At 55.3% G+C, this 23,007-nt stretch overlaps 1 protein-coding gene across 1 annotated transcript; it reads right to left on the bottom strand.

Annotated features, from left to right (window-relative positions):
* Nucleotides 1–4,155: 4,155 nt before the first annotated feature.
* On the bottom strand, nt 4,156–14,877 carry LOC134523010 (uncharacterized). The gene is made up of 4 exons (XM_063351367.1): nt 14,826–14,877; nt 14,465–14,690; nt 14,026–14,099; nt 4,156–5,228 (listed from the first exon to the last, which is right to left on the bottom strand). The coding sequence occupies exons 1-4, from the start codon at nt 14,875–14,877 to the stop codon at nt 4,156–4,158; spliced, it is 1,425 nt and encodes a 474-aa protein (XP_063207437.1).
* Nucleotides 14,878–23,007: the final 8,130 nt, after the last annotated feature.

Below are 23,007 nucleotides of genomic sequence, written 5' to 3'. Positions count from 1 at the left end.
AGGGTGTTTGCATGGTGCCCCGAGCCCACAGCCCTCGTTTTCTCTGTCCCTTCGTTCTGGGAAGCTGTGGCCGCCCCCAGCTCGTGGTGGGGGTGCTGTGCTGCCGCTGGCAGCATTGCCGTGCCCGGCTGCGCCTGTGCTGTGGGCGCAGGTGATAGCGTGGGCTCCGCACGCTGCTGCTTCAAACCTGCCGTGAGAAGCCAGGCAGGGGCCGGTGCCACCACGCTGGCTCCTGCTGCCGGCATCCCTCTCTGACGTCCGAGTGCGTGGCTTTGGTTTTGCTTGCCAAGGAAGGGCGCGGGCAGCTGTGGCGCTGCAGGTCTGGTGGCCTCGTGCCCACCTCGCCCAGTGTGGCTCTGGCACCAGGGCCATTCCCTGTCTGCCTCCCCCGGGCCCCATTCGGCCGGGCTGAGGTGAAGCTGCCGGCTCGGCTGCCGGGCATGGTCTGCACGGCGGGACCCCTCAAGCGAGGGCACTGCCACTGGCTCATCAAGCGCCTCTTTGTGTGTGCGGGAGCTGCCAGCGCCTGGGAACACAGGACGCGTGTGGAGGCATCAGCCCCTGGTGCTGCCCTGTCTCCAGGGAAACATCCCCCAGCGGGGGAGGCATCCCCGGCCCCTGCCAGGGCACCCCTACCCTGCCTTTGTTGGCTCCGACGCGGTTCTTCAGGAGACAAGGGGATAAAGTCTTCCCTTTCCTGCCAGCCTCCAGCTCCCGCTGCAGCTGCCTGGAAGCGGCTCCCCTCGCCCTGAAAGGGTCAGCTGTGGCTCCCCGCAGCAGCGAAGGCCGGCGCTCAGCGCCGCAGACAGCACCGGGCCAAGGCGCGGCAGCGCTCGGGGCTGCCCGCGCAGTGTGGCCCTTGTCAGTACTGGCAGCTGCGGGCGGCTCCTTGTCCTGGGCCCTGCGGGCAGATGGGCATCCCCTGCCCAGCCCGGGGAGGAGCTGCCGGGGCGCAGCGGTGGTGCTGAGTGCGGCACCATGGTGCCGGGGGGCAGGTGCCGGCTCTAGGCCACTGAGACTTCCATGTGCCCTTGTTTCCCCTCTCTTGTCTCTGCCCCTCCTGAGCCTGCCTGGCACAAGCCGCTGCCCAGACACACTGAGCCAGGGGACGGCTGTGGCAGGGTGAGCTGTTTTTTTTCTTAAACCCTCTTCCGCTCTGCAGCACCTGAGTGCGACCACAGGAGGTTTCTCACATTCCCCCCGCCACCGTCAGCCCAGCTCCCTCCTGGAGTACTGTGGAACAGGGATGTCCCTCCGGGGTGCCGGGGGAGGTGGCTGCAGCGGGATGGAGAGGATGTGACCGAGCGCTCGGTGCAGGGGGGAGCTCTGTTCCTACTCGTGCAGCCGGGCCGGGGTTCTGGGTACCTTGGGGCCCAGCTCCCAACTGCTCCTCCCGGGTCCTGCTCTTGCCTTGCTGTCCTTCGGCTCAGATGGGGCCATGGCCTCAGCGCTGTCGGCTCCAGGTAGCCCTCCACTCCTCGGAGCTGCTCGCCTGCCTTCAGGCACCACGCTAGCTGGAGAGGAGCGCTGCTCTGCCCCGTTGCGTGGGCAGCACCAGCCTCCCACCTCGCAGTCCCCCCCAAACCCATCCTGCAGCGCGCTGTAGGTCCAAATCAGCCGTTGCCCAGAGAGCCTGAGCTTTGAGAGCTGGTTTTGCAGCAGCGCCCACAGGCAGCAGGAGCACAGATGCTCTGGATGCATCTTCCAAATGCAAAGCAGCAGATGCACATGGAGCAGAAACCCTAGAAGGATGCAGAGCTGTCTGCTCCTCCTCTGCCCAGGGGCTTGCACCCCAGAGCAGGGAAGGCGTATGCCCTGGCTGGCATGGCTGCTCCTCGTATGGCCCCAGCCTGTCCCCATGCTCACCCCACACCTGACCCGCCAACGCTCAGGGGCTGTGTGGCCACCAGCCTGGAGGACAGATGGGTCTCACGTGGCTTCACGCAGGGCAGGGGCTGTGATGGCCGCAGCGGGGCCAGCCCCGGTCACCTCCGCACGGGCTCTGGCCCTGAGCATCGCTCCAACCTTTCACTGGGGGAAGCCCTGGAGGGTGGTGAGGGTGACGGCGGAGCCCACTCTGTCCCTGGAGCACAGGATGAGGCCCTGCAGCCCACGGGGCTGGTGTGGGGCAGGTGCCCCAAGGCCGGGGCTGGAGGACAGCAAGCGCATCTTGTGCTGGGGTGGGACGCAAACAGTGGGGCTTCCAGGGGACAGAGCGGGTGACTGGCACAGATGTAAGGTCACTCCCGGGGCAGCGGGGCTGTGAACGGTTCCCTTTTTCCCAGCCTTCCCTCCAGGGAAAGTGGTGCCTGTGGTAGGATGGCTTCCACCTGCCAGCCCCGTTGTTGCCGTCTCCTCTCTGCTGTGCTTCTGCAGAGGAAGGGGGCTGTGGTGGGTGCTTGCCCCTCCTGCAATTTCCTCCGCACCCTCAGCCCTTCCTCAAGGGCCCTCCTTACTGGGATTCATGTTCCCCTCATGCAACCTGGAGCCATGTCTGTGGCCGCCCTGGCAGGTGTTCCAAATGTTCTGGTTTGGGGACATTTCACAGGGAAAAAGAAGTCCGCAGCCCTACGGAAGCAAGGTTTGGGCAAGGGCAGGCACTGCCCAGAAGGAGAGATGGGCAGGATTTGCCATTTTTTGTCATGCCGTTGGTTCGGTAGAGCTGCGCGGTTGAGCTGAAGGGGAAGGAAGAGCATCAGGAGGCTATGGAGCGTGACGAGCCTGCCCCAGTTTGGTGCTGCTGCCCTGGGCTGGCATGGGCATGGAGGGGCGGCAGCAGGGAGGGACTCTTCACCAGGTGCCTGGGGGGACACTGCCTACAGCCGGTGTTACGCTGCCCTGGTGTCCTGTCCAGACATCTCACGACCCGTGGGCCTGAGGACCTCCTACCTACATCTGTGCTGCCTGGTGGTACTCTGTCCCCCTGCACACGTGGCTCCGAGGCAGCCAGCCTGTCGCTCTACGTGACTGCGCGAGGCTCAGTTCGGTACGGGCTGGGCAGGCTGTGCCCGCAGAGGTATGTGTGGATGCCAAGACAAGACAGCAAAAAACCCAGCAGGATTTGCAGAGCCGGGGGAGGAGGAGGAGGAAAGCGCATCCACCCACACGTGCAGCACTGCCAAGCGCGGCACCTGCTCAGCTCAGACCCAGCTGGCTCTAGCGCAACTTCTCTGGTGGGGTGGTGTCCCCGCCACGAGGCTTGGCTGGCCCCGTCCCAGCTCCCGCAGTGGCACTATCGGCAGCTTGAGAAGCTCACTCAGAGGCGGTCGTTAGACTCCACGGAAGGGCTGCCCATTGCCGGGCAGGAAGGGGTGACACATCTGCGGTCTTCCAGAAATACCACCACAGCCCAAAGTAGTACAGGCTCCCGCCGACAGCAGTGTGGGACGGGTAGCTCTTCTACCCAACGCAATGCTCCAAAGACCCTGTGCTGCCTGCCCGGCGTCAGCACAGTAGGCAGACACCCAGGGACCCTGGCATCACCCCTTGGATTTGGGAAGGGTTTTCCTAGAGGACCCCTCCAGCACCAGATTGTGCCTGGGGAAAAGACTTGGCTCACCTGAGCTCAAGCCAAACGCGCCCAGCTCCCAGCGCGCCGGGTCCAGCGGACCACAGGGACCCTCTGGGAAAACCGTGCCCAGAGGATGCAGCACCCCCGTGCCCCCACCCAGCTGCCTGGGACAACCCTCACGAAGCTTCTCTCCGGGAAGGAGCCGAGCAGCCTCCAGACATGGCTGTACGCACGTTGGCTGGGCCCCGAAGGCAAGCTGGGCAGAGGGGACCGCTGCCCGGGCGACCGTGAGAGCGGGGGCTCGCAAAGGTGACAGCGGCCGTGCCAGAGCCCCGTCGCCGCCGGCAGCGCCGCTGGAGGGGAGGCACGTCCCCAGGCGGCGGCGGCGACGGACGACCGGGCCTGGGGCTGGCGGCGCAGGGGCTGCCCCCGGGCCGGCAAACCGGCGGTCCCGGCCGGAGCCCCGCGGGGAGTCCCGGCGCCGCACAGGGGGGACAAGGCGGGGAAAAGGGGGGCGGTGCGAGGCCGCGGGCGCCGGGCCCCAGCCCCGCCGGTGGCCGCCCTCTCGCGCCCAGCGGAGCAGCGGGAAGAAGGCAGCGGGCTCCGGCAGCGGAAAGGGCGTTTATTGCGGGGGAGCGCGGGCCCTAGAGCTTGGTGGTGGCCGGGGGCAGCTCGGAGCGCTGCGGGGGGCCGCTGAGCGTGGGGCAGGCGGCGGGCGAGCGGCGCGGCCCCAGCGGCAGGCGGCAGCGGGCGCGGAAGCGGCCGTCGAGGAAGGCGCAGAGCAGCGGGTTGAGGCAGCTGTTGCGGTGGGCCGGGCAGGAGGCGTAGGGGTGCAGGCGGGCGATGAGCCCCAGCAGCGCGCAGGGCAGCCCCAGCAGCCCGGCGGCCGCCAACGCGAAGAGGCTCTTGAGCAGGTGGAAAGGCAGCCAGCAGCCGGCGAGGACGGCCACCAGCGCCGCCAGCAGCCGCAGCAGCCGCCGCCGGAGGTGCCGGCGGACGGCGCCGGCCACGCAGCAGCAGCAGACGGCCACGAGCAGCAGCGGGGCGGCGAAGCCCAGCGCCGTGCCGCCCAGGCTGAGCGCCGCTGCCAGCTCGCACAGCGTCCGGTTGCGCGGCCCCGCGCCCTGCCCGGACAGAGAGGACCCGCGGGACACCGAGCGGCTGCCCGGCACGGCCGGGGCACCGGAACCGGGACCTCGGTGCAGCGCATGAGGGCGACCCGAGCCGAGCGGGGCCGAGCTGAGCCGAGCGGGGCCGAACAGAGCCGAGCGGGGCCGAAAAGAGTAGAGCGGGGCCGAGCAGAGCCGAGCGGGGCCGAACAGAGCCGAGCGAGGCCGAAAAGAGTAGAGCGGGGCCGAGCAGAGACGAGCGGGGCCGAACAGAGCCGAGCGAGGCCGAAAAGAGTAGAGCGGGGCCGAGCAGAGCCGAGCGGGACCGAGCAGAGCCGAGCGGAAACGAGGGGAACAGAGCAGGGCCGAGCAGAGCCCAGCGGGGCCGAACAGAGCCGAGCGGAAACGAGGGGAACAGAGCAGGGCCGAGCACAGCCGAACGGGGCCGAACAAAGCCGAGAGAAACCGAGCGAGATAGAGCGGAGCCGAGTGCTCCCGAGCAGAGCCGAGAGGAAGCGAGCGGGGCCGAACACAGCCGAGCGGGAGCCGCTCACATCTCGCGAGAGCCGTTGGCGAGGTCTGGGCGTTGCCGGGGCAACGGCGGGAGGCTCAAACGCGCGGTACCGGCGGCAGCGGCCGGTCGCCGAGGGAGCCGCTCCGGGGCCGGGCCGGGCCGCGGCCCAGCGGGTCTCGGCCACCCTCCGCCCCTCTCCGAAGCAGCTCGGGGAGTGCCAGCGAGCAGCAGCGCCGCGAGCGGAGCGGGCACACGGAGCGCGGCGCGGCCCTTGGCCTGGCGAGGCTCCAGAGGGGAGTCCGGCCGGTGGCCGCCACCCTCGCCGGAGGAGCTCAGCTGTGGGACCCGCCCGCCACAAAGGCACGTCCTCCGCGCTCCACTCCGCATGTGGGAGGCCAGTCCGTGGGTGATGTGGATGAGGAGCCATCTACACCAGAGGTGTTGCCAAGGTCAGAAAGGCCTGTCCCCCTGCCGCAACCACCTCTGGGAGGAAGAAGAGACGGGTGACAGTTGTAGGCCAGGCCCTTCTAAGGAGAGCAGAGGGTCCAACACGCCGGACAGGCCCTCCTCTCAGGGAAGGCTGCTGCCTCCCTGGGGCCCGGGCTAAGGACACCTCTAGGAAACTTCCCAGCCTGGTTCGGCCCTGGGACTAGTGCCTATTACTGCCCTTCCATGTGGGTGGCTGTGAAGCCACAATGCGTAGTCCAAGGGCAACCAGAAGAGGCTTCAGGGCCCTGGGGCGGTTGGTAAGGGAATCTGGAGCACGGGTTATTTTTTCCTCTCTCCTTCCAGCTGCGCGCAGCAACATTAGAAGAAACAGGCAGTCCCAGTCTAGCAATACACGGCTCCAAGGCTGGTGTCACCACCGCAATTTTGGGTTTTTTTTGCAAATGGGTTGGCCTACACTGTGCCAGGCTTGCTGGTGTCAGATGGGATTCCCCTTTCTGAACAGGGGAAGAGGGTCTTTGCTCACAAGCTGTCAGGGCCCGTTGCCAGAGCTTTAAACTGGGCTTGAAGCGGGAGGGGGACAGTATCAGGCTTGCCCATGACAAGCTGTGGGAACGTGCTACGGGGAGAGGGACGGGGTGCCAGCGAGGGCCCTCAGCCTGTTGCTCCGAGACGTGCTGGGTGCAGCGCACTTTGAGCCCTATGGAGACGAGCCGGGGCTGCTGAGGTCATAGGAGCCAACAGGGAAACATCAGTGAAGACACAGAATAGTTCGGGTTGGAAGGGACCTTTGGAGGCCATCTAGTCCAAACCCCCTGAGATGAGCAGGGATGGGGCATCTGGGAAGATTTCTTTTTTTTTATGCTGAGGGTGGCGAGACACTGGGCCAGGTTGCCCAGAGAGGTGGGGGCTGCCCCATCCCTGGAAACATTCCAGGTCAGGTGGGACGGGGCTCTGAGCAACCTGATCTAGTTGAAGATGTCCCAGCTCATTGCAGGGGGGCTGCACTAGATGGCCTCTAAAGGGCCCTTCCAACCAGAACCATTCTATGATTAATTACTGCATGGAAGAAACAGACAAAGGAAAATTCAGGCAGAATCAAGTTAGACTGATTCTTACAGAGACTGGACAGCCAAAGAGTGAGGAAGCGCCTCCCATTGAGTCACGAGGTTCAGAGTGGGTCCCCTTGCTTTCTAAACTCCTTATGGAGCCCAGGCGTGGCTGGATGGGGTCTTAGCCTCAGACTTGGACAAGGGTTTCTCTCAATAGTACAGACAAGACAGATGTCTTTGTTTTAGCTCTAGTGTCTTGTTCTGTACTTTGGTTATCTTGCGTTTTGGGGTTTTGAAACCACCTTTAGTTCTTAGAGCAAGCAAACAAATAAACATCTCCTGTACAACAGAATTCTACATGGTGTAACAGTTCTTTGGTTCCTTTTCCTTTCAGAATTCCTCCAAAGAAAAGGAGTATGAGTTTAGTCCAGCATCCCTTAGCGTGGGTGTGGAATTTGGATAATTAGGTGAAGCCTCTGTGCTCAAAGAGCAATTCAGACTGGCTTTGCTATCTCTTGTGCAGCCCAGGGGAGTGAAGGCTTGTCTGGCTATCACAGGATACATAAATGACGGGGTAGTCTTGGGGAGCCAGGACAGCCCTGCTTTTCGTCAGCAGAGACAGTAAAATCAAGATAAGAGAGACCTTGTGTAGCTCTCTGTTTCCTTGAGAGTCTCCCATGCCCGTTTATTGACCTTTGCCTTGCTACCTGTGAAATGCATATTAAAGTTGACACCCCTGTATATGCTAATGAAGATTTTGGAGATCATGCTAAACATATATGACTATAGCACTCATCTCTCCACCCAAATCATACTACACGTCACCTAGGGGAGGGAAACCTCGTAATTTTGGGGATAAAAGGATGGAGAAAATGACTGTTAAATTGGGAGAGAAGAAACTTGATACCTGACGGATCAGTCCATGGGCTGTGTTCTCTCCCTCCACCCCAGGCAGGGACGCCTTTCTGGGTGAGCGCTGCGCCTTTCACCCTCTGGGGAATGTTACCCCGGGTTCTTGTACTATCGTTATTTTTGCTAGCAATATTAACCTTGAGTAATGAGCGCTATTGTAGTCAGTGAATTTATCAACGGCAATCTCGAATCTGCGACTGGCACTCTCAGTAAAATAACTAATTTTGATTATTTGTGAATCTGATTCAGTGAAAGTCCTTTGGTGGGACTCTGATAGTAAATCAGTGAAAGTCCTGGGACTCTGACAGACAAATATCGAAACTACAGCCCTTTTAACGCGACAGTGGGCTGTAACCAAGTGAGTTTCTGTAAGTAAGGAATTCCTGGATTGTTCCATTCAAATTGGTCACATTAAATTGCTTGCCCTCACTGTCCCGTGGCAGCGCTTTCCCAGCCCCACCGACACCGGGGCTCTGCGCTTTCCTTGCCACGTAACGGTCCCCTCGCCCTCTCCCACTCTTGCCCAGCTCCAAAATCAAAAATGTCCAGCGATTGCTCCCACACGGAAGATGACTGAAAGGGGCTCCTTGCCCCCATTATCCCTCGGCAGCGCTTTAACAGGCTCACTAACACTGAGGAGCTGCGCTTGCAACGGTCCCAACGCTCTCTGTCGTTCTCAGCAGAGTCAAGGTCCAAAATCGAAAACATCCAGCGCCTGCTCCTACACTAAAGGTGCCAGGACTGGGAGCTGCTCTTGCCTTCACGATCCCGCAGCAGCGCTGTGACAGGCAGTGATGGCAGCTCGGGCGGAGGCTGAGGTCCCCAGGACCATGGGTGGCCCGGATGAGAAAGGTGTGGAGGGAGCAATGTTGGTGAGGTCCTTGCCCTCCTTGGCATGGCTTTTCCAGGCCCGGGGTCCCTGGAGCTGTAGGATTTGTGCTCTGGGAACCCTAACCCTAGCCGTAACGGGAGGTGTGGGCTGAGGAGGAGCTCCTCAAGACCATGGGTGGCCCAGATGACAAAAGTATGGAGGGAGCAATGCTGGTGCAGGGCTTGCTCCACGTGGAATGCCTTTCCCAGCCCCTGTGTCCCTGGAGCTGTGGGTTTGTGAACTCACAGAAGAGAACTCAAACCCTGACCTACCCCAAATGGGAGGGTCGGTGGGTCCTGAAGCACACATCACTCTGCAAAAGAGAAGGAAGGTGCCTTGGAGAGTCTGGGGTCCGAGAGATGCCTGGGAGGAGTCAAGGGTGGGTCCCGGAGCAGAGAGCATTGTCTTGAAAGGAGGAAAAACAGATTGGGTATCTCACTTGGAGGCATCTGGGGCTGTAACCGGGATCTCAGGTCCCTAAAACGAGATCAAAAGACTCCAGGAGATGCCTGGGAGGAGTCTCGGGTGGATCCCAGAGGAGGGAGTTTTCCTCTAAAGAATAAAAATCCCCAGGGGTACCTTCCCTGGTAAAAAAGAGGAAACAAAATCTCAGGAAGATTCTCTGAAGGAGTCCAGGGCTTCCATCTCGGATTTCAGGTCCCTAAAGCAGAGGTCAGAAGAACCCGGGACGTGCCTGGGAGAAGGCCGAGGTAGATCCTGGAGGATTAACAATTGTACAAAAAGAATTGGAGGAGTCTGGGTCTTTTCCCTTGAATATCAGGACTTTAAAGCAAAGGTCGAAACACTACGGGAGATGCTGGGAGGATTCATGGGTGGATACAGGATCACAGACGCTTCTGAAAAAAAAATATAAAAATCATCTTGGGGATATTCCTTAAAGCAGCCAGGGGCTGCTATCCATAATCTCAGGTCCCTAAAAAAGAGTTCATAAGAATCCAAGAGATGGCTGGGAAGAGTTTCAGGCAGTTCCTGGGGGACGGAGCTTTCTGAAAAAAGAAAAAACCCCTTGGGAAGCTTCCCTGGAGGAGTCTGGGGCTGCTCCCTGGGATCTCAGCTCCCGAAACCAGAGGTCAAAAGACTCTGGGAGATGCCTGGGAGGAGTCTCAGGTGGATCCCGGAGGACAGAGTTTTCCCCCAAAATAAAAAACCATAGAATCTTCATGGTTGGAAAGGACCTTTTGGATCATCGAGTCCAACCAAACAACCTACAATCTCTGCCACTAGAGCATGCCCTGAAGTACCAAATGTAAATGTTTCTCAAATACCTCTAGGGATGGCGACTCAACCCCCTCCCTGGGCAGGCTGTTCCAGTGCCTGACCACTCTTTCAGTAAAGTAATTCCTCCTAATGTCTAATCTAAACCTCCCCTGCCGCAGCTTCAGACCATTTCCTCTGGTCCTGTCATTATTCCCCTGGGAGAAGAGGCCAACCCCCACCTCTCTCCACCCTCCTTTCAGGTAGTTGTGGAGGGCAATGAGGTCTCCCCTCAGCCTCCTCTTCTCCAAGCTAAACATGCCCAGCCCCTTCGGCCTCTCCCCACATGCCCTGGTCTCCAGACCCCTCACCAGCCTGGTCACTCTCCTCTGGACACGCTCCAGCACCTCAGTGTCCCTCTTGTACAGCGGGGCCCAGAACTGAACACAGCACTCGAGGTGAGGCCTCACCAGTGCCCAGTACAGAGGCACCATCACTTCCCTGCTCCTGCTGGCCACACTATTCCTGATACAAGCCAGAATGCTGTTGGCCTTCTTGGCCACCTGGGCACACTGCTGGCTCATGTTAAGCTGGCTCCACCAGCACCCCCAGGTCCTTTTCTGCCGAGCAGCTTTCCAGCCACTCTTCCCCAAGCCTGTAGCATTGCTTGGGGTTGTTGTGACCGAAATGCAGGACCCAACACTTGGCCTTATTAAACCTCCTACTGTTGGCCTTGGACCATGGATCCAGCCTGTCCAGGTCCCTCTGGAGAGCCTTCCTACCCTCCAGCAGATCAACACTCCCACCTAGTTTGGTGTCGTCTGCAAACTGACTGAGGGTGCACTCGATCCCCTCATCCAGATCATTGATAAAGATATTAAACAAAACTGGCCCCAAAACTGAGCCCTGAGGGACACCACTGGTGGCTGGCTGCCAAGAGGATTTCACCCCATTAATCCCAACTCTCTGGGCACGGCCATCCAGCCAGTTTTTAACCCAGCTAAGAGTACACTTGTCTGTGCCATGATTCGCCAGCTTCTCCAGGAGAATGCTGTGGGGGACAGTGTCAAAGGCCTTACCAAAGTCCAGATAGACAACGTCCACAGCCTTCCCCGCATCCAGAAGGTGGGTGACATGGTTATAGAAAGAGATCAGGTTGGTTAAGCAGGACCTCCCTTTCCTAAACCCATGCTGGCTGGCCCTGATCCCTTGGCCACCCTGCACTTGCTGTGAGAGCTCAATCAAGATGATCCTCTCCATGATCTCGGGAAGCTTCCCTGGAGGAGTCTGGGGCTGCTTCCCGGGATCTCACATCCCAAAACCAGAGGTCAAAAGACGCTGGGAGGTGCCTGGGAGGAGTCTCCGGTAGATCCCGGAGGACAGAGTTTTCCTAAAAAAGAAGAAACCCCTCGGGAAGCTTCCCTGGAGGAGTCTGGGGCTGTTAAGCAGGATCTCAACTCCCTAATTGTTGTGTGAAAAGGGGAAAGCGGTTTTGGCAGAAAATAAACCCCTTGCGTTCTAACACTCCTCACCGAGGCGGGAGGCCAGGTGCGGCTGGGTTTAAGTTCTGAGTGATGCCCAGTTTAGCACTATCAGTCCAGTCGCGTTTAATATGTATTAAACTGTTACGATTTGGATACACTAACAGTAGGCTGCACCTTCAGTCTAGTCGTGCTCCTGAACTAGCACGGCCACTCTCGAGTCTTTGGTCACGTTCAGTGAGAAAACAAAACGACCGGCTACTTAAACAGTGCAGTTAATTTAAACAACAGATATACAGGTTCTCAGGATTGCCCTTGAGAAATACACTGTCTGCAAAGCACGTGCAAATGAAAGTATTGTTACATATACGAAACAAGCATCAAAGTTATATAGATACAGCCTGGCTCTAAATGTAGGAAAGAGATTCTCTAGAGAACTTCCGAAGTTTCCCAAGAAAGCACTCGGTATAATCTAAGTCTTACCCAAAGGCGTCCCTATGGGGGGGAAGAGGCTCAGCCCATTGACTGATCCCGGAAATCAGTGATGTAATTCTTTGCGATGGTGTCTTCCCCGGGTATCCCCCCTCTCTCAGACTATTTTTATACTATTTGTTATCTTCAAAGTGGAGTTTGAGTGACTTCAGTCACACATACTTTTATCATGATTGGTGTAAAATTCTCTTGCTTCACAATTAAAGGTATCGTTTACGAGAAATTCAGGGCGCAGACTCAAGGAGTGGTCGCACCTTGGAGGCAGGTAGCCTTCAGGATGGAGGTGTGTTTTGGTATTATAATGACATTATAATGAGCAAAGTTCGCACAAAGGACAGCATCTCATCAAAATTTGACAAAATGTTGGCTCCAAGTATCGAGCGGGCAGCTAATTGGCAGCTTATCTGTTTCATGGTATCATCCCATTCCTGTATCTGCTATACATCATAAGGTAAAGCCGCGGAATAATTGCATCCCGTCCCGTACCTCATGTAGCATCCTTATCACAGAACCACAGGGGTTGTATTCTTCATGCCAGCTGCGGCTGTTTTCTACCTCAGAAGCCTCTTCATTTTATACTTTTCCTTAATGTGTGAACAATGCTGTACTTTTGTATTTTTAGCCAATTTAGTAATTATTCCACACTAAGACAGGGGTCAATGCACTTCAGGAGATGCCTGGGAGGAGTCTCAGGTGGATCCCAGAAGAGCGATCTTCCTGTAAAGAGAAAAAACATCTTGGGAAGAATTTTTGAGGCGTCTAGGGGGACCTACACAGTATTTCAGTTCAGTAAATCGGAGGTGAGAACACTCCGGGAGATGCCTGGGAGGAGTTTCGGGTGGATCCCGGAGAACAGAGTTTTCCTAAAAAAGAGAAAAACCCCTCGGGAAGCTTCCCTGGAGGAGTCTGGGGCTGCTTCCCGGGATCTCAGCTCCCTAAGTGTTGTGTTCTGTTCCAACTACATTGGGCCTGGGAGAGTTTCGCAATGATTCCAACTGTGAAATTAAGATGCAAACGAGGTCAGACACCACTCACTGCAGGTCTATTGTCATTACCCAGCAAAAGTCACTAAGACACGCGATAGAGTAAAGGCAGAAGTAGAGGAAAGGCAGAAAAGAGAAGCAGTATTACAGAGCGTAGCAAGAGTATAGTGACCACCATAGGCCCGCCAATGTCTCAGCGGTCCTCTGGAAGTTCAGTGGTGTCCCGTTGATCCGTGGCTGATGGTGGTGGGGGTCTCGGTCCTGATTCCCCAAATTGTGGTGGGTCGCTGCACCAGTTTTAGTCCAGGTAGCCCAGGTCGGTCTGTAGCTTGACCAATCAGCGTGACGGCGGCCTTTGCCCAGCGAATTGTCATTTTACACGTAGGAGTAAGGAGCCGTAGGAGCTTTTCCTGCCCCCTTGGTGTTTGGGCAGCGCTTGGCACAGTCATTGTGCTTCAGCACTTTTGGAGTTAACAACACAGGCTCAGGTGGGCGCCGGGCTAGGCAGGGTCTGGCCACTCTGAGAGCCAAAGGCCCTCCTCAGCCGATGGCAGTCCTGGGGGGTGGCTGGCGAGCAGGAGGATGGATGGTCTGCAGAAGGTGCTAAATAGATACAAGCAAGCTTCCTGTCAGCCTGCAAGCCTGCTGTCAATTTGCAGAAGCTTAAGCAAGCTTTGAGACAATTATTTTAAAGTTCCAGCCTCTCACACCACCCCGTTGCTGTTGCTGTCTTCAGGGTCCAAGGTGGTGATAGAGAGAGGAGATAGTAAAGCAGGAAAAAAGCATTTGGTCACGAAATTTCTACAACTGAACACTTCGGCTGGTACGCTGCACGGATATATTTGACACCATCTGGTGATGGAGCGGCTACAAACTGCGTATTGGTTACAATGCACTGAAGTAATTGTATTAAACACGGAACAAGGCATGGTAAAAACAACAACACTGCTATACCACACAACATATAAAACAGCACATGCTTAACCCACAGGGCACCTGGAAGCCATGAGAAGGGATTAATTTCCCAACCTTTCCAGGTTTGAACAGGGACATGGGCCAATTTCCTTATTCCAAAGGTTATTTGTTTAACAACTTGACCATTATCATCAATTTTTAAATGACACTTTGAATCATTTAATTTGCCACAAACGCCTCCTTCCTCAGCTCGCAGGTAATCGAGAACCATGCGGTGTTGCAAAATTGCAGTTGGCGTTTGCGTGGTCTGGTCTGCCAATAGATCCAGGGCGCGAGCAGTTTCATTAGTAATAAGTTCTAAAACAGCGTGGAGTCGAATTGTACAGTGTAGATTATAAACGAGTCCTCGAGCACCACTAATCCACTCATGGGGGCTCCAGGTGGCTGGCCCGTAATGTTCAATGATTCAATTTCTGCGGTAATATGTAATACATCCTAAAAACACAAACGCAGCAATTGTTACCAGTACAATGCAAAATACTGATATCCACGTGTATCTTCAGTATGGTCTGCGATGGCGTCCCCGGTGGGCTGCTCCTAGACAAACAAGAAAAAAGAAAAACTGTCCTCGGATCAGTTCAAGAACCGGGTTTAACTGTTACTAAAAAGATGGGACAATCCGTCTTGTATTGATTTTATGTTCTTTGCCGAGGGCATCCTTTGCTACCCAGACATGCTTATTAAGAGGCGTGCTTAACACTAGGGGAACTGCCCCTACAGTAGGTAGCTCTACCAGGACTGGTTGTCCAGGGTAACATGAAGGTTTAGTGGGGTGGTCCAGGGCCGATGTGACCAGGACTATTGCAGGAGCTTGTGGGCAGAAGGCTGTAATTTTCGGACACCCGTTTGTCTCCCATCGACTATTGACATGTGTGACAGCTTCCCAAAGACGCTCATCCCACCTTGACTCATGGGGTTTGAGGAATCGTTTGAGAAGACCATTAGCGCGTTCCACTATTCCGTTGGCTTGAGGATAATATGGAGTGTGGAACATCCATTGAATTCCTTTCTCTTTTGCCCAATCTTGTACAACCTTGGCAGTAAAGCGAGAGCCATTGTCTGACTGGATAGACTGAGGCTTAGGGAAAGTACTGAACCACCGTTGCAAGGCCTTAACAGTGCTTTCTCCTGCGGCACGGGAAAAAGCCTCAGCTTGCACCGGGCCCGACACAATTTCCACCCCTCCTGGTACATAATATTTCCCGTTAGACCTTCAGAATGGGCCAACGTAGTCTATTTGCCAGGCATCCCATAGTGCTTTACCTGTTTGAACAGGTAACGGGTCGTCTTTAAGAGGGTGTTTTTCTAACCGCATACGGCACTGGCCACAAGCTGAGATACAAGTCTGGCAGTGTTCTCGGTGGCCGGACAACCTCTTGATTGAGCTTCCCGATACAGGTCTTTAACCCCTGAGTGCCCTCTTTTCACACGTAACCACTCTAAGAGTCGCTCCCAATTCTCCACCACTGGTTCATTCCGCAAATGGGCATGTTGGGCCACCTCGTCGGCTCTGTTATTCCATCGGCTAGCTGGGGTTTCATTCGCCTGGTGGGAGGCGACCCATGCTATTGCGAAATTCCCTTGTTTAGCAATAGTTAGAATGTCTTGCCACTTTTCTTTTTGCCACACGGGCACCCGATTGACCTCCCACCTGTTCTGTTCCCAGAATGGAAGCCACTCAGTGCGCCCTTTAAAAACAGCAAAAGAATCAGTACAGATATAGACAGGAGAGGCAGACGGAGCTTCATGCTGAAAAACACTCCACACAGCCTCTGATTCTCCCACTTGGGCACTGCCTTCCCCTTCAGTAACTATTTTTTGATCGGTGTCTACCTGTACTGCAACTGCACGATATTTCCAGCTCTTGCCTCCTCGTTTGGCAGAAGCGTCTGTAAACCAGACATTTTGCAATTGTTCCAAAAATGAGGGGGGGTGCTACTTGCACGACAGGAGGGGGTGTGTCATCTTCCCGATCTGAGGCTACTTCCTCTTGAGTAACCAAATTCTTGATAGCGCCTTCAGGCACCTTAAAGGTGTCACAATACCTCTCTATTTGTGCATACCGTTTTCATACTGAAGCTCTTTGTGCCACCCCGTCAGGGGGAGGTGTTCCAGCTAAAACACTGTTAATTACATCAAAGGGGCCTCTAAGCACTCTCGGCTGTTGGTGGATGGTACGTTCTGCCTCCCGCCATGCTAAGCTAACCACAAACAGTCCCTTTTCCCATACAGTATACCATTTCTCTGCATCCTTAAAGCTGCGGGAGTAAAACCCGATGGGACGAGGGGGTCCTTCAAGGCCTTTTTGCCAGAAGCGCATCGACCATCCTGACTGGGCAAATCCCTGCTCCATTTGCACGGGGTCAGCAGGGTGTATTGGGCCAAGGGCCTGGTGATGAGCTGCCTCAAATAGCAAAAGCTGCAAAGTTTCCTCGTGGGCTGGAGTCCAGTCCCGGGACGCGCTTTTTCGCAATGGATCATATAGTGGTCTTGCAATGATAGAAAAGTCTGGGATGTGTTTTCTCCAGAATACAAGTAACCCTAACGCATGCTGCAGCTCCTTCTTTGACTCAGGCATTTTTACCTGATCTGGTGTGGAAAGGGTATCTTTAGGGATGCACGTTATTCCCCCTTTCCACCAAATTCCTAAGTATTTGACCTCATTAGACGGGGTCTGGATTTTTTTCAGGTGGGATTTTTAATCCCAAATTCTCCAGATAAACGATAATGTCATCTTGTGGTTTTTGAACCTTTTCCACCTGGCTCCCTCCTATTAACACATCATCTACATATTGGTAAATTCTAACTCCTTCCTCTGGTGAGATTTGTTCTAATTCTCTTGCTAAAGCATGATGGGCTAACGTGGGTCGTGTAAAAGCGAACCGCCGTCCTTCCCAGGTAAAAGCAAAACGATTTTGGTCCTCAGGTTGCACAGGGGCCATAAAAAACATATCCTTAACATCAGTGGTTGCCATAACAGGGTGTTCTTGCTCCCGAATAGTGGCAGATACCTACGTAAAGGCTCAGGCTGGCAGCCAGACTCAGCCAAGCGTCTTGGCGTAACACACATACTCTGAAAGGCTGTTAAAGCACACGTGCCCGTGGCAAAACACTGCCAGAGGTATGTGGCCGTGACAAGAGGCAGACACAGACCCACATCCCTTAAACCGGCGCAGAGTTGTTGTGACTCTTCTAACAGTGGTCGCAACAATTACAAATTAGATCATAGATTCGTGCCTGTCTGGCTCTTCATGTTTCGTCCTTATCACAGGGTACTGACTTACTCTTTGCTCAGTTAATACCACTCTCTCGATTTTTTCAGGCTTGCTTGTCCCTCACCAAAAGGCCCTTCTCACCCTTCTGGGCCAAGATCAAGAAAGACAAAAAGCTGCATTTACCCACAGGGTGCCACATGCTCTAAAGTCTGCAGCTGAGGCTGTTCCACGGCTCAGTTCCCCAGTCTCAGGACATTTTGCTTCAGCTCTGTTACGGGGCGTCTGTGACCTGCGTGGACAGCTAAAGCTGGTTTTGGCCAAAGCATCATTCAGTGGCCGTTCGGAGGGAGCACTGAAAAACACCTTCTTCTTTTGCAGCTCTGCCTGGGAAAGGGTTAGATACAGCTTTTATGGCCAGACCTTCAGACCGTGGTTTCTACTGACAGCATCCTGGTACCTGCACTTCATCATGGTGCTGGGTTTCTGCATGGTGCTGCCTTCGTGCCACAGGGACTTACACGAGCTCCGAGCTTTGCTGATCACGGATATCCAGCAGGGTGCGTGTGGGGGTGTGAGTACGGATGTGTGTGCGTGTATGTGATCGCAAGGTGGGGAGATTCTGCCCTTGCCCGCCTCTGCTGCTGCAACCCCCTCACCCTGGCAGTCTGCTTGGAAACGGGGCAGGCTGAAGGCTCAGGACAGTGTCTTCAATAATCGGGTGGTTTCTTCCCAGTTACAACTCAGCAAGCATTTCTCTTCAGTAAACATTAATGAGAGGCCTGAGTAATGGCTATCCATGTGATGCCAGTATGGTGCGGCTCTTGCAGCTCCCTGCTCATGCCAGCCCAAGCCATTTATTCCAGGAGTTTGTGTAGAGTGTTGAGCACCCGAGTCCGAGGGGCTCGCCTGGAACAGAGCATGAGATCACTGTCCTGGCAAGGCATGAGATCACTGTCGTGGCAAGCAGTGAGCAGTGGCCATTTCTCCTTATTGCTCATAAACAGGTGCAGAAAGCTCCCCTAATAATATTTATTTGTGGGTTACAGACTTTTGTGCACCAGAAAGTCATGATCCTGCGTAGAAAAGGAGCCCAGAGTTGTGTTTTAAATGCAGCCTGGTAGAAGGGAGAGCTTTTTCCAGCTTTTGAAGGACACCCAGAAACCAAGTTGTAATCCCATTGGTTTGGATACAAAGGTTAGTTTCTTCTAGTGGAAAGATGCATCCAGGAACAGCACTGAGATGGGCCGTTGTAGCTCCTGGGTGGAGATGATGCATTCTAGGGTTGGAGTAGCGTGAGTCTGATCCATTCCTAGGACTGACAAAATTGCAATAAGTTCTTGCTGGTCGCTGTCTGGACCAGACCGGGAGAGGCTGAGAACTGAGTCTGTAAGCAGCACTCTGCACAAAGCGCTTGGTTTTGGGGATGAATTGAGAGCTGCTGTGATTTAGGATGTTGTGCAGCTTCACTCATATCGTTGGTAAAGCTCCCCTTCATTTTCCCAGTAGCGAAATGTGAATCACATCCAGGGTTCTATTGCCATCCCCCCTGAGAAATCAGCAATGTGTCCTTCTGCTAATGAAGCGCAATGGTAGCAGCATCTTCCCTTTGCCCTCTGCCTCGCCCCTCTGGACCAGTTAGAACTTGCAGTTTCCCCCTCTTCTCCCCAAGCTCTGTAAGGACACACTCACATTGGGCCTGATCCGAATTCCACCGAAGCTGGTGGAAACTCTCCCTCTGGCTGACGTAGATGTTAAACAGCCCCGCGGCCATTAAAAGGCAGACCAAAAGGGCGGGTGGATAGAGTCCAAACGATTCTGGCCCTCCTCAGAAAAATCTTTGCCCCCGTTTCAGACCTGATCCCTGAAATGTCCCTCCATTAGGAATGGACACAGGGGAGCGACCCCCAGGAAAGGGTCCCTCAGGCCCCCCTGACCCTCCTCTTCCTCGTGCAATAGGGTACCTTTAAGGTCCCAGGCCCCCCAGCTGCCAGAAGAGCCATATATGGTTATTTGGATAACCATCACAATGGCCTCCTGATGCCACGAGCTACCTCACCTTGTTCTGTTCCGGACCCTATAAATACGGGACCCCCAGCAGTTGGCCTGCTTTCGCTGAGCTTCTGGGCCCTCGACCTCTACAATGGTTGGCGGAAAGAGGACCCACAGCAGCAAGGCGAGCGGGTGCCCACCTCTGCATGGGCAGCGAGAGGAGCGCTTGTGGGAGGCACCGAAGAAGAGGCGGCGTCAGAGGGGAGGCACCATCAGCTACTTGGCCGCAATGGCCATCACTCATGTAGCTGATGGTGTGGAGCCCATGGAGGTGGATCCGCCTCCAGATGAAGAGGAGCCTATGGAGGTGGATCCGCCTCCAGATGAAGAGGAGCCCATGGAGGTGGATCCTCCTCCAGGACGGCTCCCCTGGCACCACTCCATCGTGCCCGGGCTCCCCTCCACACCACCATCAACACGGGGCCGTAAGAGCACCCAGCCAGCACCCTACCGGCGGCCCGACCTCCGCACCCGGCACTAGCCGAGAGGCCCACCCTCCATGCCTGTCTTGCTTGCTGGCTCACATATTCCATCTCCCCAGCATCAGCAATTAGTCTGATGATGGCTGTGGGTCTTGTGAGCCTTCCCATCCCCCCACCCCCCTTCTGAAGGGGTACCATCTCCTCTGCTCTGAGCCCCAAGAAAAGGGAACAATACAACATGGCTTCTGCAGGCTGCTGCGCCGGGAGAAGTCCCTCTGAGGGCCACTATGGTTCCTGGCACCTGGAGGTGGTGTTTCTTCGGCCTGAGGATGAGAAGGCTGCTTGACGGGAAGTTGGAGATGAAGCTGATCCTCCGTGGCAGCTCATGGAGAAGAGCAACAGATCATAGAATCACAGAATCAGAGGGTTGGAAGGGCCCTCTGGAGATCACCCGGTCCAACCCCCGGCCAGAGCAGGGTCACCCAGAGCAGGTGGCACAGGAACGCGTCCAGGCGGGGTTGGAATGTCTCCAGAGACGGAGACTCCCCCACCTCTCTGGGCAGCCTGTGCCAGGGCTCTGCTGCCCTCACAGCAAAGTTCCTCCTCATGTTTAGGTGGAATGCAAATGAAGCAAATTAGTTAGGATGAAGAAAAGACGCCAGAGAGACAGCTGTTCCTCTGGAGAAAACCACCGCAGGCCTGCCAGGAGGAAGCACTGGCCTTCCACACTAAGGCCCGTTCTATCTGCTTCCTCAGTTCTTTTCAAGACTGGGCAATCAAAAATTTCAAAAAAGAATAAAACAAGGAAGTCACAGTAAAAATGCTTTCCCTCTCTCTTGTTTGGTACTTTGGCAGCTGCGTTTGGGCTCCTCTGTCCCTTGTGGTCTCCCCAGCCCAGGAGAGACATGGGTGCGGGTGGTGAGGACCCAGCCCCAGGCCTTGGGGACAGTGAGGGGCTGGGGCACAGGAGGGCAGGCCAAGGGGACACGTCCCATGGCTCCCCTCCCTGCTCCAGAGTCCCTCCCCAGCTTTCCTGGAGCCCCTTGAGGGACTGGAAGGGGCTGGAAGGTCTCCCCGGAGCCTTGTCTTCTCCAGGCTGAACCTCCCCAGCTCTCTCAGCCTGTCCTCACAGCAGAGGGGCTCCAGCCCTCCCAGCATCTCCGGGGCCTCCTCTGGCCCCGCTCCAACAGCTCCGTGTCCCTCTGCTGTTGGTGCCCCAGCGCTGGAGGCAGCGCTGCAGGGGGGTGTCCCCCGAGCGGAGCAGAGGGGCAGAATCCCCCCCTCGCCCCCCTGCCCACGCTGCTGGGGATGCAGCCCAGGCTGCAGGGGGTTTCTGGGCTGCCAGCGCACGTTGCCGGGGCGTGTGGAGCTTCTCATCCACCAACACCCCCAAGTCCTTCTCCTCAGGGCTGCTCTCAATCCATTGTCCCTTCACGACCCAGCACATTTTATTCCTACATTTACTCTAAGCTCGACATGGCCGTACATCAGGCGATACGTTTGGAGTGCCATGTTGCTGTAGTCCATCACGAATGAATGCGTACTGGCATCGCAACCACAATCAAAACCTTATTAAACTGTTCTTCAGCTGAATCTGTGATGTCAGGACAGCCAACACCAGACATATCTTGGCAAAATGTCCTCATTGTAGAGTCGAGTCACATCCAGTCCTAGAAATTAACACATTCCAAGGCTTTATTCTCCAAGTGACCAATTAACAAAAAATTAATGCCTTCAAATTTGTGGGTGGCGAATAATCACAGGCATCCCTCTGCTACGCCAAGTTGCAATGCTCCCCCAGCAGAAAACTTCTCGTGAAACTTTTCCTATCTACTTTTTGCAATTTCCAGAGAGCTTTATTCTTGTCAACAGGCTTTAACTTGACCAAAAAGGAATGTACTTGCCCATGGATTCTGCAGGGTGTCTGCTAGATACCAGAATAACACCTTTGCAAATGACTAGGTTTGGCTGAAAATCAGAAGGGTTGTAGAGATGCTCAGAGGAAAGCTATAATTTTTGGTTTTTTTAGCTATGAGAAAACAAAGTATTCAGCTGGAGAAAAGGGTGAACAATATTTTTATGTTAGATAAAATAGGTAAGTAGCAAGGAATTTAGAGAAAAAGGTTTTAGGAAAAGAGTTAACCACCTTAACTCATACCCATCCCTAGAATCCCAGCTGAAAATAACTTATTTTGCTATAGTTCTAGTAGAATATTCTTTTTACACATTTTTCCAGTGGAAAATGGCTTTGCAACCAATAGCAAAAGCCCAAGTGTGTTTCATTTTCTTCCTTTTTCTTTTCCTTTCTTCTACCCTTGAGAACTTATTTACTGTGGGGGTGGGAGAGGAGGGGAGCGGACTAAAAGTCCCTGGGTTTTCAAGCAGCTGAACCAACATTTTAAATAATATGTACGGAAAACACTTTGCTGATGAATACTAGTATGTCAATAAATTCAGTCCAGCAAAACTGAGCGAAGTGGGGCTGTGCTCACTGTCATCTTTGTGCTTTTTGCTTTTCCTTTTTCAGCTTGTAGCCTCTTGTCAGGACCTGCCTGGCAGGAGCAAGGGCTGGGAGCAATTTTTAGGGGCCTGCGGTGTGAGCCCCGACCCAAAGACCTGGCCGGAGGTAACAAACCAGCCTGACACTCGGGTGGGGGTGTAGGGGCTCGGTGGGGGTTATCGGCTGGAGCCACCGGCAGTGCTTCACGGAGGGGAGCGGAGGCAGACGACGGGAAAGCGGGGCTTTCATACAAGAACCGAACTCCCCTCCCTGCTGGGGCGCGCTGCGTTGGAAGCGGGGATCAAGCAGGGCCTGGGAAGGAGGAGATGCCTCTTCTTCGCTGGCAGCCACCAGACCTGCGGAGGGCACGGTGGGGCAGGGGGTGCGGGGAGCGCCTGAGCTCCCCACGCGGGCAGCAGTGACCCAGGGACAGCTGGGGACCGGGGAGCGGAGAGCACACACGGTGACCACCCTCCAAGGTGGCAGAAGCAGCAGCTCTTCCTAAGGTCCTGCCAACCCGCCTGGAGCTGGTGTGGACACCTGGAAAAAGGTGCTGGAAGCAAGCCTGAAAGGACACCGTGTCAGGAGACAAATCTATTTACAGACTCTTTTTCTGGCTCATTTTGTCTCTGCTTTGAGAAGATGCCTATTCCAGTTTCTATTCCAGTGAAACCTGCCTTTATTTCTAAACTCCCTCACTCCTTTTTTAGGGAGTGTCTTTGGTAGGAAAAGGTGAAAGAGAAACTTTCCCCATACGGGAGAAAGGAGCATGTGTGATCTGGATGTGTTTCAGGACTTCCCTTCACCTTCTGTCCTCCAGCAAAACCTTCCTGCAGAGGGGATCCCTCCCCACCGAGCCCTCTGGAGGGGCTGCTCCCCCCCACTGCCGTCTCGCACACCAGTGGAAATGTGGGGCAGAAAAGTGCTTTTGATGGACCATATCTGAAGTGTTCTGAACAGATCGTATTTTCTGCCTCCCAACAGAGGAGCAGCTTATGAATTTTTCTGCAGGATGCAGAAGTAGATCCGCTGGGAATGAGATAGCCCAGGTGGCCCATTTGTTATCCTGGTGTGACTGCTCCCATGCAAGGTACCTTTGCTTTCCCCGTCTGTATCTCCCAGAGCCTGCCGATTCCTGTCTGCAGGGCACTTCGCTTTACATCAGTCACCGCATCAGAATATCCCACCCTAATTCCCTACCCTGTCAATCACCAGCTACTACCCCGGAGGTCGGGTATTTCTGGTCAGGGCTTGGGTAT

Source organism: Chroicocephalus ridibundus, chromosome 13, assembly GCF_963924245.1.
Source record: "Chroicocephalus ridibundus chromosome 13, bChrRid1.1, whole genome shotgun sequence".
NCBI classification, from domain to species: Eukaryota; Metazoa; Chordata; class Aves; order Charadriiformes; family Laridae; genus Chroicocephalus; species Chroicocephalus ridibundus.
The sequence above is the reverse complement of the archived record's forward strand: the minus strand, read 5'-3'. Positions and strand labels throughout refer to the sequence as shown.

What these genes read in the sequence shown, in the direction of transcription:
- LOC134523010 (XM_063351367.1), bottom strand. Translation starts at nt 14,877, where the DNA reads ATGCGGTTAGAAAAACACCCTCTTAAAGACGACCCGTTACCTGTTCAA. An exon ending in CTCAAACCCCATGAGTCAAG is followed by an intron (nt 14,100 to 14,464) that starts GTGGGATGAGCG and finishes TTGTTTGTCTAG; the next exon opens with GAGCAGCCCACCGGGGACGC. An exon ending in CAGTATTTTGCATTGTACTG is followed by an intron (nt 5,229 to 14,025) that starts GTAACAATTGCT and finishes CGCGCGTTTGAG; the next exon opens with CCTCCCGCCGTTGCCCCGGC.